The sequence below is a fragment of the Hemitrygon akajei genome, chromosome 26 (genome assembly GCF_048418815.1).
Source record: "Hemitrygon akajei chromosome 26, sHemAka1.3, whole genome shotgun sequence".
NCBI classification, from domain to species: domain Eukaryota; kingdom Metazoa; phylum Chordata; class Chondrichthyes; order Myliobatiformes; family Dasyatidae; genus Hemitrygon; species Hemitrygon akajei.
This window is the reverse complement of record NC_133149.1, coordinates 24,327,882-24,344,152: the sequence shown is the minus strand read 5'-3', so window position 1 is coordinate 24,344,152 and position 16,271 is coordinate 24,327,882. Positions and strand designations below refer to the sequence as shown.

General features: G+C 40.6%; 1 protein-coding gene across 1 annotated transcript in view; it reads right to left on the bottom strand.

The window, feature by feature from the left end:
• LOC140716817 (V-set and immunoglobulin domain-containing protein 2-like) overlaps positions 1-16,271 on the bottom strand; it is a 38,314-nt gene that overhangs the window by 3,143 nt on the left and 18,900 nt on the right. Inside the window, exons 4-6 of the mRNA XM_073029739.1 lie at positions 14,391-14,546; positions 11,592-11,717; positions 4,224-4,359 (exon numbers count right to left, since the gene is read on the bottom strand). Coding sequence (XP_072885840.1) covers positions 4,224-4,359; positions 11,592-11,717; positions 14,391-14,546 — 418 coding nt within the window. The remainder of the gene's footprint in view (positions 1-4,223; positions 4,360-11,591; positions 11,718-14,390; positions 14,547-16,271) is intronic.

The following is a 16,271-nucleotide window of genomic DNA, read 5'->3' as shown; positions in this document are numbered from 1 at the left end:
TTCCCCCATTGTCCACTCTCCTCTCCTATTAGATTCCTTTCTCTTGCAGAGAGAGGACTTAAAGGATTAATAGTTTCTTCCCATTGTTTATTAGACCCCAACTTTTAAAATTCTTCCATTTGATGGAAGAATATGGTGGCTGGAAGATAGCAACAATAGCTCAAGGGATTTAATGTGCTGAAGTGCCTCATCTTCCAGCTGTTAGAAAGAGGGGCATATAGCTTGATATACTGATGCCCACTGTCAGCTCCTCAGTTACACTTCTGGTGAATGATACTCCCTCTGGGAAACTGTCAGCTCTTCAGTTATGCTTCTGTTAAGGAACAGCAGTGCACAGTTTGGGTTGTTTCTATGCACACCTAAAATTTATTATAAATATACAACACAAATGAAAATTTGTACAGCCATCAAAAGTGTCAAGTTCAGGAAACGCCTGACCCCATTCTTTACAAAATGTGCCATTCCATTTTTTTTTCCAGACTGGTATTGTTCCCAAACAGACACTAAACATTTTGCAACAAGTTTCTGCAATGGTTGTTACAGGACTAAACTAATTCATGATAGTGCTCAATGCATTCAAACCTCAAAAAAAAACAGCTCAAGGTTCAGTAGTCTAAAACAAGTTGTTACATGGATGATTTGTCCTGGGCACTGCACAAAGATGAAATCACAAGAGTCTTTACCTTCTTACAAGGTTAAGGAGATTTCCCCTGTTATCAAGCACTAACTTCCACAGGTGTACTATTAAATGTATCCTGACTGGTTGCATCATGGTCTGGTATGGCTCTCTGAATACACAGGAAGACAAGAAACTGTATAGAGAGTGGTGGACTTTGTCCAGTACATCATTGTTGCACACCTCCCCACCATCAGCAGTATTTACGTGAGGCAGGCACTCCCCAAATAGGCAAGACCCTCCATCAAAGATGCCCACCACCCAGGTTCTGCCATCTTCTCACACCTATTCTCACAGCAAGTCTGTTGGGGTCATCTACTGTATCCAGTGCTCCCAGTGTGGCCTCCTGTATATCCATGAGACCCAAAGTAGATTGGAAGACCACTTCTCCGAGCACCTATGCTACATCTGCCAGAAAAAGCAGGATCTCCCAGTAGCCACCATTTCAATTCTATTTCCCATCCTACAATTCTATTTCTGACATGTCATTCCATGGCCTCCTCTACTGCTGCGATGAGGCCAGACTCAGGTTAGAGGAGCAACACTTTATATTCCGTCTGGTTAGCCTCCAACCTGATGGCATGAACATCGATTTCTCTAACTTCTGGTAATTGCCAGCCCCCCATCCTCTCTTTCACCATTCCCCATTCATGTTTCCCCCTCACACGTATCTCCTTACCTGCTCATCACCTCCCTCTGGTGCTCCTCCTCCTTCCCTTTCTTCCATGGCCTTCTGTCCCCTCCTATCAGATTCCCCCTTCTCCAGACCTTTATCTCTTTCATTAATCAATTTCCTAGCTCTTTACTTCACTCTTCCCCTGTACCAGTTTCAACTATCACCTACTATCTTGTATTTCTTCCTCCCCGCCCCCCTCAACTTCTTATTCTGACTTCCCCTCTTTCTTTCCAGTCCTGATTAACGGTCTCAGCTGGAAACATCAGCTATTTACTTTTTCCCATAGACGCTGCCTGGCCTGCTGAGTTCCTCCAGCAATTTGTGTGTGTTGTTTCTCACAGCTATCATTGGCAGGAAGAACAGAAGCCTAAAATTCCACACCACCAGGTTCAAGGACAGTTACTTCCTTTCAACCATTCGGTTCTTGAACCAACATGCACAACCCTAATCACTACCTTAGTAAAAAAAAACGCTTTGTACTACAAGGACTTTGTGTGTTTTATATATAATTGTGTTCTTTCTTGTATAATTCATTAAATGATGTAATTTATATTGTAATGTAAATGTTTTAGAGTGATGGTAAGGTTTATTTCTGCTGAAACAGTTTCAATTACTGTGTTCAGTCATACAAAAATAGTTTATAGATTTTATTCCCATACAGCTAAGCTGTCTGCCATCAGTTAAATAAAATAAATGAATCCATTGGCAGAGGCCTAAAGCTGTGTTGCTTTGACAACCAACCTTTGCACTGCCTTGTCCACAAATAAAGTATTAGTTTTAACATATGGCATTATGATAGGATCACACTTCACAGTAGAAGCTCATGTATATCATTATAGCTTGGTCAATCCCTTCCAGCGGCCATGCAGTTAATCTCATACCTCTGTTTTCTCTATGTTCCCATGACAGTGTCAATTATCTTTTGAAGGCTGGGATTAAATCTACTTTTCAGACATTGCATTTCACATCACAACAGCTCAGAGTATAGAGAGATACAGGACAGAAACAGAGAGTGGTGAATCTGTGGAATTCTCTGCCACAGGAAACAGTTGAGGCCGGTTCATTGGCTATATTTAAGAGGAAGTTAGATATGGCCCTTGTGGCTAAAGGGATCAGGGGGTATGGAGAGAAAGCAGGTACAGGGTTCTGAGTTGGATGATCAGCCATGATCATACTGAATGGTGGTGCAGGCTCGAAGGGCCGAATGGCCTACTCCTGCACCTATTTTCTATGTTTCTATGTTTCTAAACAGGCCCTTCTTTCCAAGGAGTGTGCACCAATCATCAAGCACTGATCCTTACCCCAAGCCTATTCTGATCTATTTTATTCTCTCCACATTCCCATCATCTCTCCTCAGATGTTACCATCCACCTTCACACCAGGGTAACATACTGTGACCGATTAACATTGGCATATGGGAGGCAACCAGTGCACCTGGAAGAAATCTATGTGCCCAAAGGGAGTTTGTGCAAATTCCACAAAGAAAACACCAGAGATTAGGATAGAGCTCATCTCACTGGTCCACGAGGCAGCAGTTCTGCTGTGTCAATACGTCGCTCAGCTCATAACATTAAAAATAACTCAGCATCTTTAAAAAAATATTTTGAATCTGAACCCTCCAGTTACTAGCACTTCTACTGATTCCACTGATGTTTTTTCATAATTATATCAAAACCTTTATTTTTTAATATAAGAGATCAAAAAAACTACAACTCTTGATATTTCATTGAATTTGGTATTCTTCACGCTGGTTGAGATAGTGAGCATAAAGAGTGATCATTATTGTTCAAAGTAGTTCCCAAAACTTGTTCTGGATATCAATAAAAACATTTAATGTTCATTGGGCATAAATCCATCAAGTATCGTTTTAAAGTCCCTGTCAGTTTCAAACAATTCACTTGCTTTACTCCATATCAAATGAATGGTTGTGTAAATTACTCCAGAAAAGGATTAATGTAAATCTTTCAATGGGCCAAATTTGCTGGCACAATAACACTGAGTTAAAATGGTGCTGTGTAAAGTGTCTGGCAGGCAAGAGCATGTCTGTGAGTTGTGCGTCAGTACAATTTATACGATGATTGGTGGCACCTTGCTGTTATCCTCACAACACATTTGAAGAAGTTGCTGGCTTTGCATCAAAAAGCACAAGGTAAACTTCCTGCAGAAATTTAGGGCTGATGCTAAATAAATTGAGAACTGAACAATATAAAATTTAGAACATCAGAAAGCTATAAAATAATTAAAACTACAGAGCCAAATTTCTAGACATAACATATTTTTAATGTTACTATTTAATTTCTTTCTTCCACTTTCTAGTTCCTTATCCTTTCATTCTTTCACTTTTCGTTCACTTTTTGTTTTTCTTCTTTTGAATCTACCTTGAATTTAATTCAGCCTACTTCTTTTTTATGCACAAGACTTTTAGTTCTGTAAGTCTCCAAGGTCCTAGACTGATGGACTAGATGTGGAGATGATGTTTCTCCTGGCTATGTTATCTAGAACCAGAGGTCACTGTCTCAAAATAGGAATCAGCCATTCAGAGCAAAAGTGAAAAGTTTCTTCACCCAAGTAATAGTGAATACTTCAAAGTTTCCATGAGAGGATTCTCAGTCATGGAGTACATTCAAGAAAAAGATCAATGTATGTTTAGATATTAAGAGAATTGATGCAGATAAGTGATACTGAAGTGGAAAATCTGTCTTGATTTTATTCAATGGTAGAACAGACTCAAGGGGGTGAATGGCCAACTTATTTTTACAGAGTATGTCACATAATGCCTTGCTGCAGCAATACCCATTCTGGCCTAGAGCAGAGTGGCTGCTCTCCCCTTCCTTAGCCGGAACGACTGAGACCAAACATAAATATCCAAACCTCAACTCGTGTCCAATCTGTAATTCCTTGGTCTTCTTCCCATGACGAAGTAAATAGTATGCAACAATGGCAATCAGAATGAGAGCCACAAGAATACCAAACAGGGCTCCAACAATTACTCCAACCTCATTGTTCACTGTAAGGAAAAGTAATCATTGCTCGGTAAGGTAGATCAGATAGCATGTTACCCACAACAACATATATGGTTCAGATTCAGCTCTGTTTGATCAGATCCCAGTCTCTTTTCTCACAGCTGGTGGGATAGTTCATTTTCAGGTACTCTAAAGATCGCAATCTACTTACAGCAGAAGACAATCATTCAGCCCACTTTAGTGCATATCAGAGTTTCAACAACAATATGCATTGCTCTGCTGTCCCTCGTGACAGAAAAACCAAAGGAAGTTCAGAAGAGCAATATCAAAGACTGGCAACAAATCAGATCGGGAGATTTTGGGGTACATAACCACAAATTTGTTCAAATATTCAACCTGCAAGAGGTACTTTAAAGAAGGAAAGAAAGGAAGATGAGCAGAGGTGGTTGGGGAAGAAACTCTAGGCCTTCAGCCCTTCACAGCTAAAGGCTTGGACAAATGGTGGAGGACTAAATTCACTGATAGCCAAGAGGCCAAACTTGAATGTGCACAGGCATCTCAAAGGCTTAGGGGGCTAAAAACATGGCAAAGCTGGGTGGAGTTAAGGTCATAAAATGTTTTGAAAATAGGACTGTTTCATTGCTTCAGTAAACACATTATGATGGTGAGCAGGACTTGAAGGCAGGGAACAGGGTTAATGACAGGATTCTGTGGAGCAGCGTGGAGGAACAGAGAGATCTTGGGACCCATGTAAGTAGATCTCTCAAAGTTGCCTAGCAAGTTGATAGGGTGGTCAAGAAGGCCTATGATATGTTGGTCTTCATTAGTCAGAGGATTGTGTTCAAGAGCTGCAAGGTAATGTTACAGATCTATAAAACTCTGGTTAGACCATAATTGGAGTATTGTGTACAGTTCTTGTCACCTCATCATAGGAAGGATGTAGAAGCTTTAGAGAGGGTGCAGGGGAGATTTATCAGGAATTTGCCTGGATTAAAGGAAAGGCTAGGGCTTTTCACTTTCAAATGAAGGAGGATGAGAGGTGATTTGATAAAGGTGTATAAGATGATAAGAGGGTTAGACTGAGTTGACAGCCGGTGCCTTTTTCCCAGGGTGGAAATGGCTAATGTGAGGAGAGTAATTTTAAGTGATTTGAGAAAAATATAGGAGGGACGTAGAGGTAGGTGCTTTTTGAGTGTGTGGAACATACTACCAAGTAGAGACAAATACATTAGGGAGATATAAATGACTCTTGGATAAGGACATAAATGAAAGAAAATTTGAGGGCTATGTAGGATGGAAGCATTAGGAAGCTCTTGGAGTAGGATAAAAGGTTGGTGCAATATCATCTGTTGTGTGCTATGTTCTGTGTTGTATTGCCTGACAAGATATAGGCAGTGGGGAGTAGAACAAGGGAAGCAAGTTGAAGCAACAAAGGCAGGTTTCAGATACACGTGGGTGGAGACAGAGATACAGAAAACTAGGATAAAAGTTACACAGTTGGGAGCAGGTCCAGAGTGATGGCACATGCATGTGTTCAGAGTTGGATATGACAATTTGAATAATGTTCACTCTTTGTAGTTGACAGGAATATATGTCTAGTCAATAATTAGGGCCTTGGACCTGACACCAAGGCTGACCGTCCCACTATTTAGCAGCAAATATCTCCTCATCCAGTACAGGCTGTTTCATTGTTTAAAGACTCCGTCTGTCCAGAGTGGAGTGTTGGGGTTGAGGGGGAGGGAGGGGGTGGCATTAAACAACATGTCAACAACTGCAGAAAGTGGTAGATACAGCCCATCACAGGCAAAGTCCTCCCCGCTATAGAGCACGCTTACAAGGAACATTGCCACAAGAACGCAGTATCCATCATTAAGGACCCCTACCATCCAGGCCATGTTCTCTTCTCGCTACTACCATCGGGCAGGAGGTATAGGAGTCCTAGGCCACACACCACCAGGTTCAGGAACAGTTATTACCCTACAACCATCAGGCTCCTGAACCAGCGTGGATACCTTCACTCACCTCAACACTGAACTGATTCCACAAGCTACAGACTCACTATGAAGGACCCGACAGCTCATGTTCTCAGCATTATTTATTTATTTGCACAATTTGCCTACTTTTACCCATTGGTTGTTTGTCAGTCTTTGGTTATGCGTAGTTTTCAAAAATTCTATATTTTCCTGTAAATGCCTGCAAGAAAATGAATCTCAGAGTAGTATATGGTAACATATAGGTACTTTGATAATAAATTTACTTTGACTTTGAATAAATCTTGTGGAGACTGATACTGTAGATTTCAATGCTGTTGCTGATGAGCTGCTTATAGTAGAAAAATGAACCACTGGCGACACCGGAGACAAGATTCAAAGTGTGTCCTGAAATTGACCTTGAAATTCCACTAGTGTAATGGGATAATGATGGGAGAGGGCTGGAGCAGGATGGTGTTATTAATTAAAAACAGAAACTGATGATGGATAGTTCACCTTTATCATAGCCACATAGTCTGCCATTTTTAAAAGCTCTTCTTCTGTCAATGTGACTGAGGTGTAAACTTAAATGGAGGGCATTGACTAAGGAGCTCTGAAATTTGGGAGGCTTCTACACATTCCAGAACTAACTTTAGAGAGTAAAGTCTGGAGTTGAGTAATAGTTTACAAGATATGGATGAAACACGCCGGGTATTTACAGAGGGCTAATGATGGAAGCATTCATGAATGGAGACTGAGAAACAGCTTGTCATAATGAGGATGAAAAATAGGTAGCATGATTTGTAGGTTTACAGGTGACACCAAAATTGGTGATGTCATGTTCAGTAAAGGAGGTTGTACAAGGTTACAACCAGATCTAGATTAAATAGGATGGCAAGAGGATGGTTGATGGAATTTAATTCAGACAAGTGCAAAGTGATGCATTTTGGGAAGTTAAACCAATGTGGTATATACAGTGAATGGCAAGGATGTCAGGTTTTATTGAACAATAGAACTTTGGACTTCAAATGCATGGTTCTTTGAAAGTGGCAATACGGGTAGATAGAATGGCGTATGATATGCACTCAGCCATAGCATTAAGTGCAGGGGATGGGCTGTCACAATTATACAAGTCATTAAGGCACCATAGGAAGGAAGTTTTTAAGCTAGGGAGGGTGCAGAAAAGATTCACGGGCATGTTGCCTGGACTGGAGGGATTGATTTATAAGGAGAGTTTGGACAGGCTGAGACTGATTTCTCTGAGGCAAGGGAAGATGAGGGGTGACCTTAGAGAAGTTCATAAAATTATGAAGAACATTGATGGAGTAGATAATCCAAGCTTTTTTTCATGGGGTGGGGGGGAGGTTTCTAAAATGAGAGCACATAGATTTAAGGTGAGATGGGAAAGATTGAAAGGAGTTCTAAAATGCAAGTTTTTCACACAGAGGTTGGTGAGTATATGGAATGAGCAACCAAAGAAGAGGGTAGCGGTAGCTACAATTACATTTTTAAAGACATTTGGTCATAGATAGAAAAGGTACCACCTGATATCAATCCCCAAATTCTCTATCTTTAGTTTGAATCCTGTAGATTAAATAATAATGAATTTCTAGATTAGCTTTTTCTTCACCTAAATTCTGTCAATTATATATGGGCACAATCGCCTGTCAAATGCCTCTTCTCCAAATTGAACAATATAACATCTTATTGCTTTAAAATGTCCCCAAGAGGTGCAATTAGATGAAAATAAATGCTAATTGAAAATGTTAAATAAATAGGTTTTAGGAAGAAGCAGGAAGAACATAGAAATTATAAGTTTATGTAATTTCTGCCTGCTGATAGCTTTGCATTGAAAACACCCAGCTATTATGAGGAAATGTGCAGTTAAAAACCTTTTTGCTTCACAGAAGAGTTTGCTTCCTATTGTCAAAGGCTAAGAGCAATGTGGAGGAGTGTAATAAAAGAGGACTTCAATGCCAAACAAGTAAAGCAATATCGGAAAATTATAGTCGGTTTTATGATACATTATTTGTTGTATCTCTGAAGTAGTTCAGACATAGTAGAGATTCTCGGGAAAGAACCAAACAAGAGAAGATCTGCAGAAGCTGGAAATCCAAGCAACGCACACAAAAGGCTGAAAGAACACAGCAGGCCAGGCAGCATCGATGGAAAACAGTGCAGTCGATGCTGCCTGGCTTGCTGAGTTCCTCCAGCATTTTGTGTGTGATTCTCAGGAAAGGTTTAGTTTTCTGTGTTCCATCGATGCTTGGACTATTATTGACTATGAGCAGTTATGGCACTAGTTTCAAAATTTGGGCAACCTCTGTGGAAAGATACATAAATCTGTTTTTATTAATACAATTTTTATTATTATTATTTCTTTTTTTCTTTCTTTTTGTATTTGCACAGTCTGTTGTTTTTTTTTTGCACGTTGGTTGTTTGTCTGTCCTGTTGGATGTGGCCTTTCATTGATTCTATTGTTGTATTTACTGTAATTACCCCCAAAAAATGTATCTTGGGGTTGTATATGGTGACATAACATAATGTATATGTACTTTGATAATATATTTACTTTGAACTTTCTAACTTTGACTGTGGACTGCTCAAACTCCTCCTAAAGGTACAAAGAATAGTACAACTAACAGGGAATATTTCATTCAGGTATTTCTGGGCAATTCGTGCAGTGGTTGCCTCTGTGGGATAGGGCTCAGAGCTCTGTTACGTAATGTTTTGGGGAAGGTATAACAGGCTACCCAAGAAGGTCTAGAACTTTGGGCCAATGGTACGCCTACCTCCGATGAAACTATTCTAAATGGGTCTTCAGGTACAATGCAGTGTTAACTGGGCTAACTGATGAGCAATTCCTTCATAGACTCAGATATCCAAGCCCCTCATCACACAATATATGTGACATTGTATGGAAGAAATTCCATCATATTCTTGTGCCTGGATTGACCTCTCATGGAGGTCGAGATCACAGTGTTTCATGAGGTTCCTGTTCACTGGATCATTCCAGGCAGTTGAAACTGATTTACACTCTATTTTCTCAGTGTCTGATGGGTTACCAAGTTTCTTTGATCAGGAAGGAATGATTTCATCTTATATTTGCTTTCAGTTAGTTTCCCAGACATTAGGATTTGCCATCATTGATGGCTTACCCCAAGTACAAGCAAACTTCCTCTCCCCTCTTTCTCTCTCTCATCCTCTCACTCCTTCACTCACTTTCTTTCCCTCTAATTTTCTGTTCACACTTTTGTTGATGTCATCCTCACCCCAAATAAAATTTCTACATCAAAAAGTAGTATTTTTAGTGGCTTATAGCTCACCCTGTGTGTCATGACACTTCTTCCACTTTGCTCCTTCATGCATGTCTTCCCACTCTTGGAGAGAAACTCAAGCCACCATCTGTAGCCAGGATATTTTGATGTTGGCCTTGTAGAAATTCTTGACCTTCCTCCTAGTATTTATCGCCTTGATGAGTAGTTTGTCGAAGTCCTAAATCTCTCTCCCTCTCCTCTGCAGCTTGTCTCTCCTCCCTAGCAACCATATTAGATTATGCCACTGTTTGGCTATCATTAAGGGCTATTGTTCTCTAAAACAGACTCGCAAAATATTGGCAACTGCGTTAAGTTCAGCCTGGTTCCATTAAGCAACCTATTAAGACTCTGGTGCTGCATTCTTGCCTTTGGCCTTCATCAATGCATTACTGGTGTGGTAAGAGATAGGAACAACTAACTCCAAAGGGATCTTCTGACAAAATGCTTAGAACTTATCATAAGGGAAATCCTGATAATGAGATCAACAATTAGAAGACCTCATGTCAACCCTAATAGCTATTGGCTCTATAATTGGCCAAGCAAGGGAAAGATGTCCAAAACCAGCAATGCCTTCTTAAAATCATAGAATCATAGAAATCTACAGCACATTACAGGCCCTTCCGCCCACAATGCTGTGCCAACCATGTAACCTACTCTAGAAACTGCCTAGAATTACCCTACTGCAAGGCCTTCACTAGTGGACTAACCACCATCTGATCTGCTCTATTATCTCATCAACATGGGACCAAGTTATCAACATCAACAGACACATTTCTGCAAGAAGATCAATATTGAAGATCTCAAGGACCCCGCAAGACAGCACCGTAATGTATAGCTCTTATAGTCTTAACTTCACTGAAGCTTTGACATCACTGATCAGGACACACTCTGAAACATCCTCTTTAAATTCAGCTCTAAATTCATCTCTACTTTACATCCATTTCATGGCAATTTGCAATCCATGGTGCAATCAATGGGTCTACAACAGAACCGGTCTCTGTGAAGATCAATGTCAGCTAAGGCTGTGTCATAGCCCAACATTTTTCTTGGTCTTTTTCACAATTAGGTACCTCACTTTCACAATATCTAGTCTTCAGAACTATTGAGAAATGGTTTAATCGACAGCAACTACACAGCAGAACCATTGTTTGCCTCCCTGATGGGAGTGGGACAAACAGTTCATGATCAGGGTGGATAAGATCCTTTATGATATTGTTGGCCTTTTTCGGCACCTTTCTGTATATACGTCCTTGATGGCTGGTAGGCTGGTGCACTGGGTGGTTTTGACTACCCATTGTAAAGGTTTCCTGTCAGCTGCAATGCAGTTTCCGTACCATGCAGTGATGCAGCATGTTAGGATTCTCTCTACAGTATATCCGTAGAATGACATGTGGATTGTCCACTTCTCATCATTCTCCTCAGCAAGTAGATGGCATTGAGAATCTGAGTCCATTCACTGGCAACTCACAGAAACTCTGTGTTAGTGGCGGAAAGAGTGCACCACATCACAGTCTACCCTTTCATCCACCCAGTGACGTTCCACTTGCCCAATGTGCAGAAGAGTTTGTAATTCCTACATAAATGAACTAAGTCATCCTCAATCCTGAGGGACTGCTGAAGAAGATAGGAAAGCTAAACCAGCTGCAATATTTTGAGGAGACCTCAGATGCACTAATGTTAAACACAATGATGATTTATCAATCAAAAAAGCAAGTACTACTTGATTTCTGGATCATTCTCTGTTGGTTTATTTATTTTAATTACTAAAATCAATTTCCTATAATTCTGCTACATTGTTACTGAATCCCACGCACGTCATTCACAAGATGACACAGGGCAGTGAAGCAAAGTTTTTCAAAACAAAGCAGGAAAATAATGTTGTAAATAAGTATAGCTTAATGCCATCTGTTGGCGTTTGCTCATATTATAACTAGGTCTGTTTCTAATAAAAGTTTGTGTCCAGACTGGAGAAAAGATTTGTCCTGTTACCTGTTACTGACAGTACCAGCTGGCATGATTGTTCTCCAAGGACGTTCGATGACACACATTTGTAGACTCCTGAATCCGCCATTGTAAGGTTCTTCAGAATCAATGTGCCCTTTCTGGAATCTACAGCTAGAAAAGAAGATTGAAATCAAATTTAAGATGCTTCCAATCAAGAAGCAATCGTATGAAGTAAATCAGTAAGCCATTGTTAATTGAGTTCAATAGTTTCAACAATAAATCGTATGATCTCCAAGCATGCATTGTAGTCTGACTGGAATGTGAAAGAAAGATTAGTTAAAGAAATAAATATTGTTGTTTATAGGTAAATTAAACCCTGTTACTCCGTTTTACTTACAGGTGTGATGAACACTGTAATATTAATGAAAATCAAAAACTACTGATGTTTGAAGTCTGAGAAAAAATAAGGTGCTGGAAACACTCAAAAGGTCAGGCAGCATCAATGAAAACAGCAATAGCATTCACATTCATGCCAGAGACCATATATTAAAACTAAAAAAATAATTCTTATTTCTCTGTCTTCTGAAGGCTTTTATCCCTGCTAGGATATAGATCAGTTAAGTGACTTTGGATGCAATTATTTCTGTTGGACTGCCTGCCTTTGTTAGTTCCATAGGTTCTCCTTCCATGTTCACCATAAGTAGTGGGTGATATACAATGATATGCAATGGTCCCATGTTGCGGGCTATCTTTGAATGTTGTTAGATCAATTGACCTTCTGGAGAGCAGTGGTGGTACTCTATGTGCCACATGGCAAGGTAGCATATTTATCTGACATAATTCCAGTTTGGATTTACATTCAATGACTCTTATTAGATCATTGCTAGGTGAGGACAGGGTCTGTTCATAAAGGATGTCTTTCACTATTATATAACATTGTACCTTCTTGAAATTACACTCCACACAGCCAGGCCTAGGAATCAACACCTGGACCTCTGTGCCTCCCTCTGCAAATGCATCCTTGACATCTTGGCTTTCTGCAGTGAGTTGTAAGCTCAGCCAGCTCCATCATGAACTCAAACATCGCCACCATCGAGGACATCTTCAAAAGGCAATGCCTCAAGAAAGTGGCACACAACATTAAGGACAGCTACTACCCAAGACATCCTTTTTCTCATTACTACCATCAGGGAGGAGGTACAGGAACTCAACATTTTAGGAACAGCTTCTTCCCCTCCGCCATTAGATTTCTGAATGGTCAATGAACCCGTGAACACTACCATCAATTTCTCAAACTTCCGGTAATGCCCCCCCTTCTCCATTCCCCATTCCCATTTCCCTCTCTCACCTTATCTGCCTCTGCTGCTTTTTCCCCTTTTCTTTCTTCCATGACCTTCTGTCCTCTCCTACCAGACTCCCCCTTCTCCAGTCTTGTGTGTCTTTCATCAAACAACTTCCCAGCTCTTTATTTCACCCGTCTCGGTTTCACCTATCACCTGGTGTTTCTTCCTCCTGTCCCCCCCCCCCCCCCCACCTTCTTACTCTGACTCTTCATCTTTTTTTCTCCAGTCCTGTTGAAGGGTCTCGGCCCAAGACATGGACTGCACTCTTTTCCATAGATGCAGCCTGGCCTGCTGAGTTCCTCCAGCATTTTGTGTGGCTCTGTATTTTAGATCTCTTTTTGCACTAATTATTAGTTCTTTATTTATACATATTTCTTATTAAATTTTACAGTCTATTTTATGTATTACACTGTATTTCTGCCACAAAACAACAAGTCACATGACAAATTCAGTGTTAATAAACTTGATTCTTATATAGGGTCATGCACATAAAAACTGGGGAAAAAGTGTGTTTTAACTTTTGCCAACAAGTGGCATAATTTAGTTCTTTTGACTTTTGCTAAGAAAGTCTGTTATAACCTTCAAACCAGCTCCTTTTGCTTATTTTATATATTTATTGAGATACAGCGCAGAATAGGCCCTTCAAGCCACATCACAAGTAACCCCCAACTTAACCCTAACCTAATCATGAGATAATTTACAATGACCAATTAACCTACCAACTGGTATGTCTTTGGACTGTGGGAGGACACCAGAGCAGCTGGAGAAAACCCACGTATTCCACAGGGAGGATGTAGAAACTCTTTACAGAGGACGCCGGAAGTGAACTCCAAACTCTGACGCCCCGAGCTGTAATAGTGTTGCACTAACCACAACGCTACCATCGCACCCACAGCATCATTTTCTCCCTCTCTAAAAAATGAAGCAAAGTTGTTCAATAGCTCTATTGTTCAAACTTCTGATACCATTATTTACTATCGTGGCTATGAACAACCTATGTACACAATGCCTTGCCTACTGGTTGCTGAAACCAACTAGAATATTCATTTAATTCAACATGAATCATATGCTGAGAGAACTTGTAATCAAATAACTATGCATACTGAAGGAGGGTGTGACACCTACAGCTATTATGAGAAATTCATTAGATATTGATGATTAGACTAGTATGTCTACGTTCCAAACAAACTACTGGATGAAGTCAATGGGCCAAGCAGCAACTGTGGGGGTGTGGGGGGGGGGGAGGAGAGAGAAATAGTTGTTTTCTTTTCCTCCACATATAATGTTCGACCCACTGAGTTCCTCCAGCCATTTGCTTTTGCTCCAGATCCCAGCATCTGCAGTCACTGGTGACTCGTCCACCTCAGTTCAAAACGAGTTGCATAATAGACACAGGGAACTACAGACACAGTAGGTGCACTTCTGCACTTGCAACTTTCATCAACTTCAAGTGCTTTGAGATTCTCGATAAATGCTCAACGAGAAGTACCATCAGGGATACCTTTTCCTGTGATCCTTGGTGCAGCAGTGGCAGAGCTGACCTCTGACCATTTGTACAGGGGTGCAGGGCGACCCACTGTTGAGCTGCAGGACAAGGTAACATTGTTTCCTATGTATGGTTTTCCGATCACCTTACACTTTGGAATCGATGGTGGTACTGTTGAATAGAAAGAAATGACACACATCAGTACTGCTAACAAACTAGATTGCTGGACCTAATAATGAACTTAAGCAGTAATTATTCAATTCAAGATTAATGAGCGTGGAAAAACACAGAAATTCAAAGGGTTCAATACACCAGGAAGCTATGTTAACTTCTCAATTACCTTTGTATTCTCATCTAAGATACACTGTAATTTAATGCCAGTTAATCATCAGTGCTATGCACATAGACTACGCCATTCCACTGCATTTTAAAGTGGATAACATACCCCTTTTATGGACGTATAGGAGAAGACCAATTACTCTCTGTAATTAACATCTCAGCAATAGCCTGCATCATCTCCTGACACTTTCTTGTGGCCAATTACTAGCCAGAAGATTGTTGACATTACTGGAATTTGGCCCCTCAGTGTTGTGAATCAAGTGGGGATCAGAGTGAAAATCAGACCAGCAAGCTCTAACGACTCTGGTCCTATTATAGGAAATGGGCAGGAGAGGGAATTTGCAAGATCTGTAGATTATACAGACAACGGCACAAAGTCCTCTGGGCCATTACTGTTTTAATTAACTCCACTACAGTGGCATGTATGCTGGACCTGAGGTATTGGAACAAAGAAAATTGCAAAGAGAGATGTTGCTGTTACGCCTGTGCCCCAACTCTGAGGGGCCGAAGGGTACAAAGTAGCTCCCTCCTTTTTGAGAATCGCAAGATCGCTACTAATGCGGGTCTGGGACCCAGGAAATGAGAGAGAGACACGCAGAATCCTCAAGGGGTTTGGAATGTCCTGGCCCCTCAGCGATACAAAACCACGGGAAACGGCCATTGTCTCTTGGAGACGGAATTGTGTATTGAGTACTGTACTATTTATTTGAAGCCCTCAGGGAATGACCAAAAGTGGGCTGGTTGAGGGGTGGCATCATTCCAACCTGATTGACATCTGAGACCCCGTGAGTAAGGATAAAAGAAGGTCTGGGGAACAACCCCTTTAGACGCACCAGGAGAAATGCTAGAAATCCCGTGACAGCGTAATAGCGACAGCCGGTGGAAAGCCCACGTGCGTCCTTTTCCATTTGCCTCGGAATTGGTGGGCCTCACCACGGAAGACGGCTTTAGCTAAAAAGGAAAAACCAGCCCCAACGACATTTCGAAGGATCGACATCATAAAAAGGAAAAACGGGCAAGTTCTAAAAATCCGTCTCTCTCTCTCTCTCTCACCAAAAGCTGCAGCCTGAATGAACTTGAGTGACTTTTATATTTCCATCGGACAATACATTATCCCCTAGACAACAATAGAGCTATTTCTTGTTGATTATTATTATACCCACGCTTTTAGATTTAGTATTGATGACGTATATTATCTGTATGTTTGCATTGATATTATTTTTGTGTATTTTTATCAATAAATACTGTTAAAAATAGTACCATCAGACTTCAACGGACCTCTCTATCTTTGCTGGTAAGTGACCCAGTTACGGGGTACGTAACATTGCAATGACAAAGCCTGCCTAACTTCAGTCTATAGTACATTAGAACTGGATCTGTGATTAACTTCTTCATTAGGATCATGACCCACATGTCAGCATGTAGTAGAAGAATAACAGATTTCTGAAGACTGCCAAATTTGAGAAAGATTCTCCATAATCGCCCTTGGTGATTTTTTTTTAATTTGAATTAGGCACTAGTATATGCAGTATACTGGCATAATGGTAACAAAGTCCA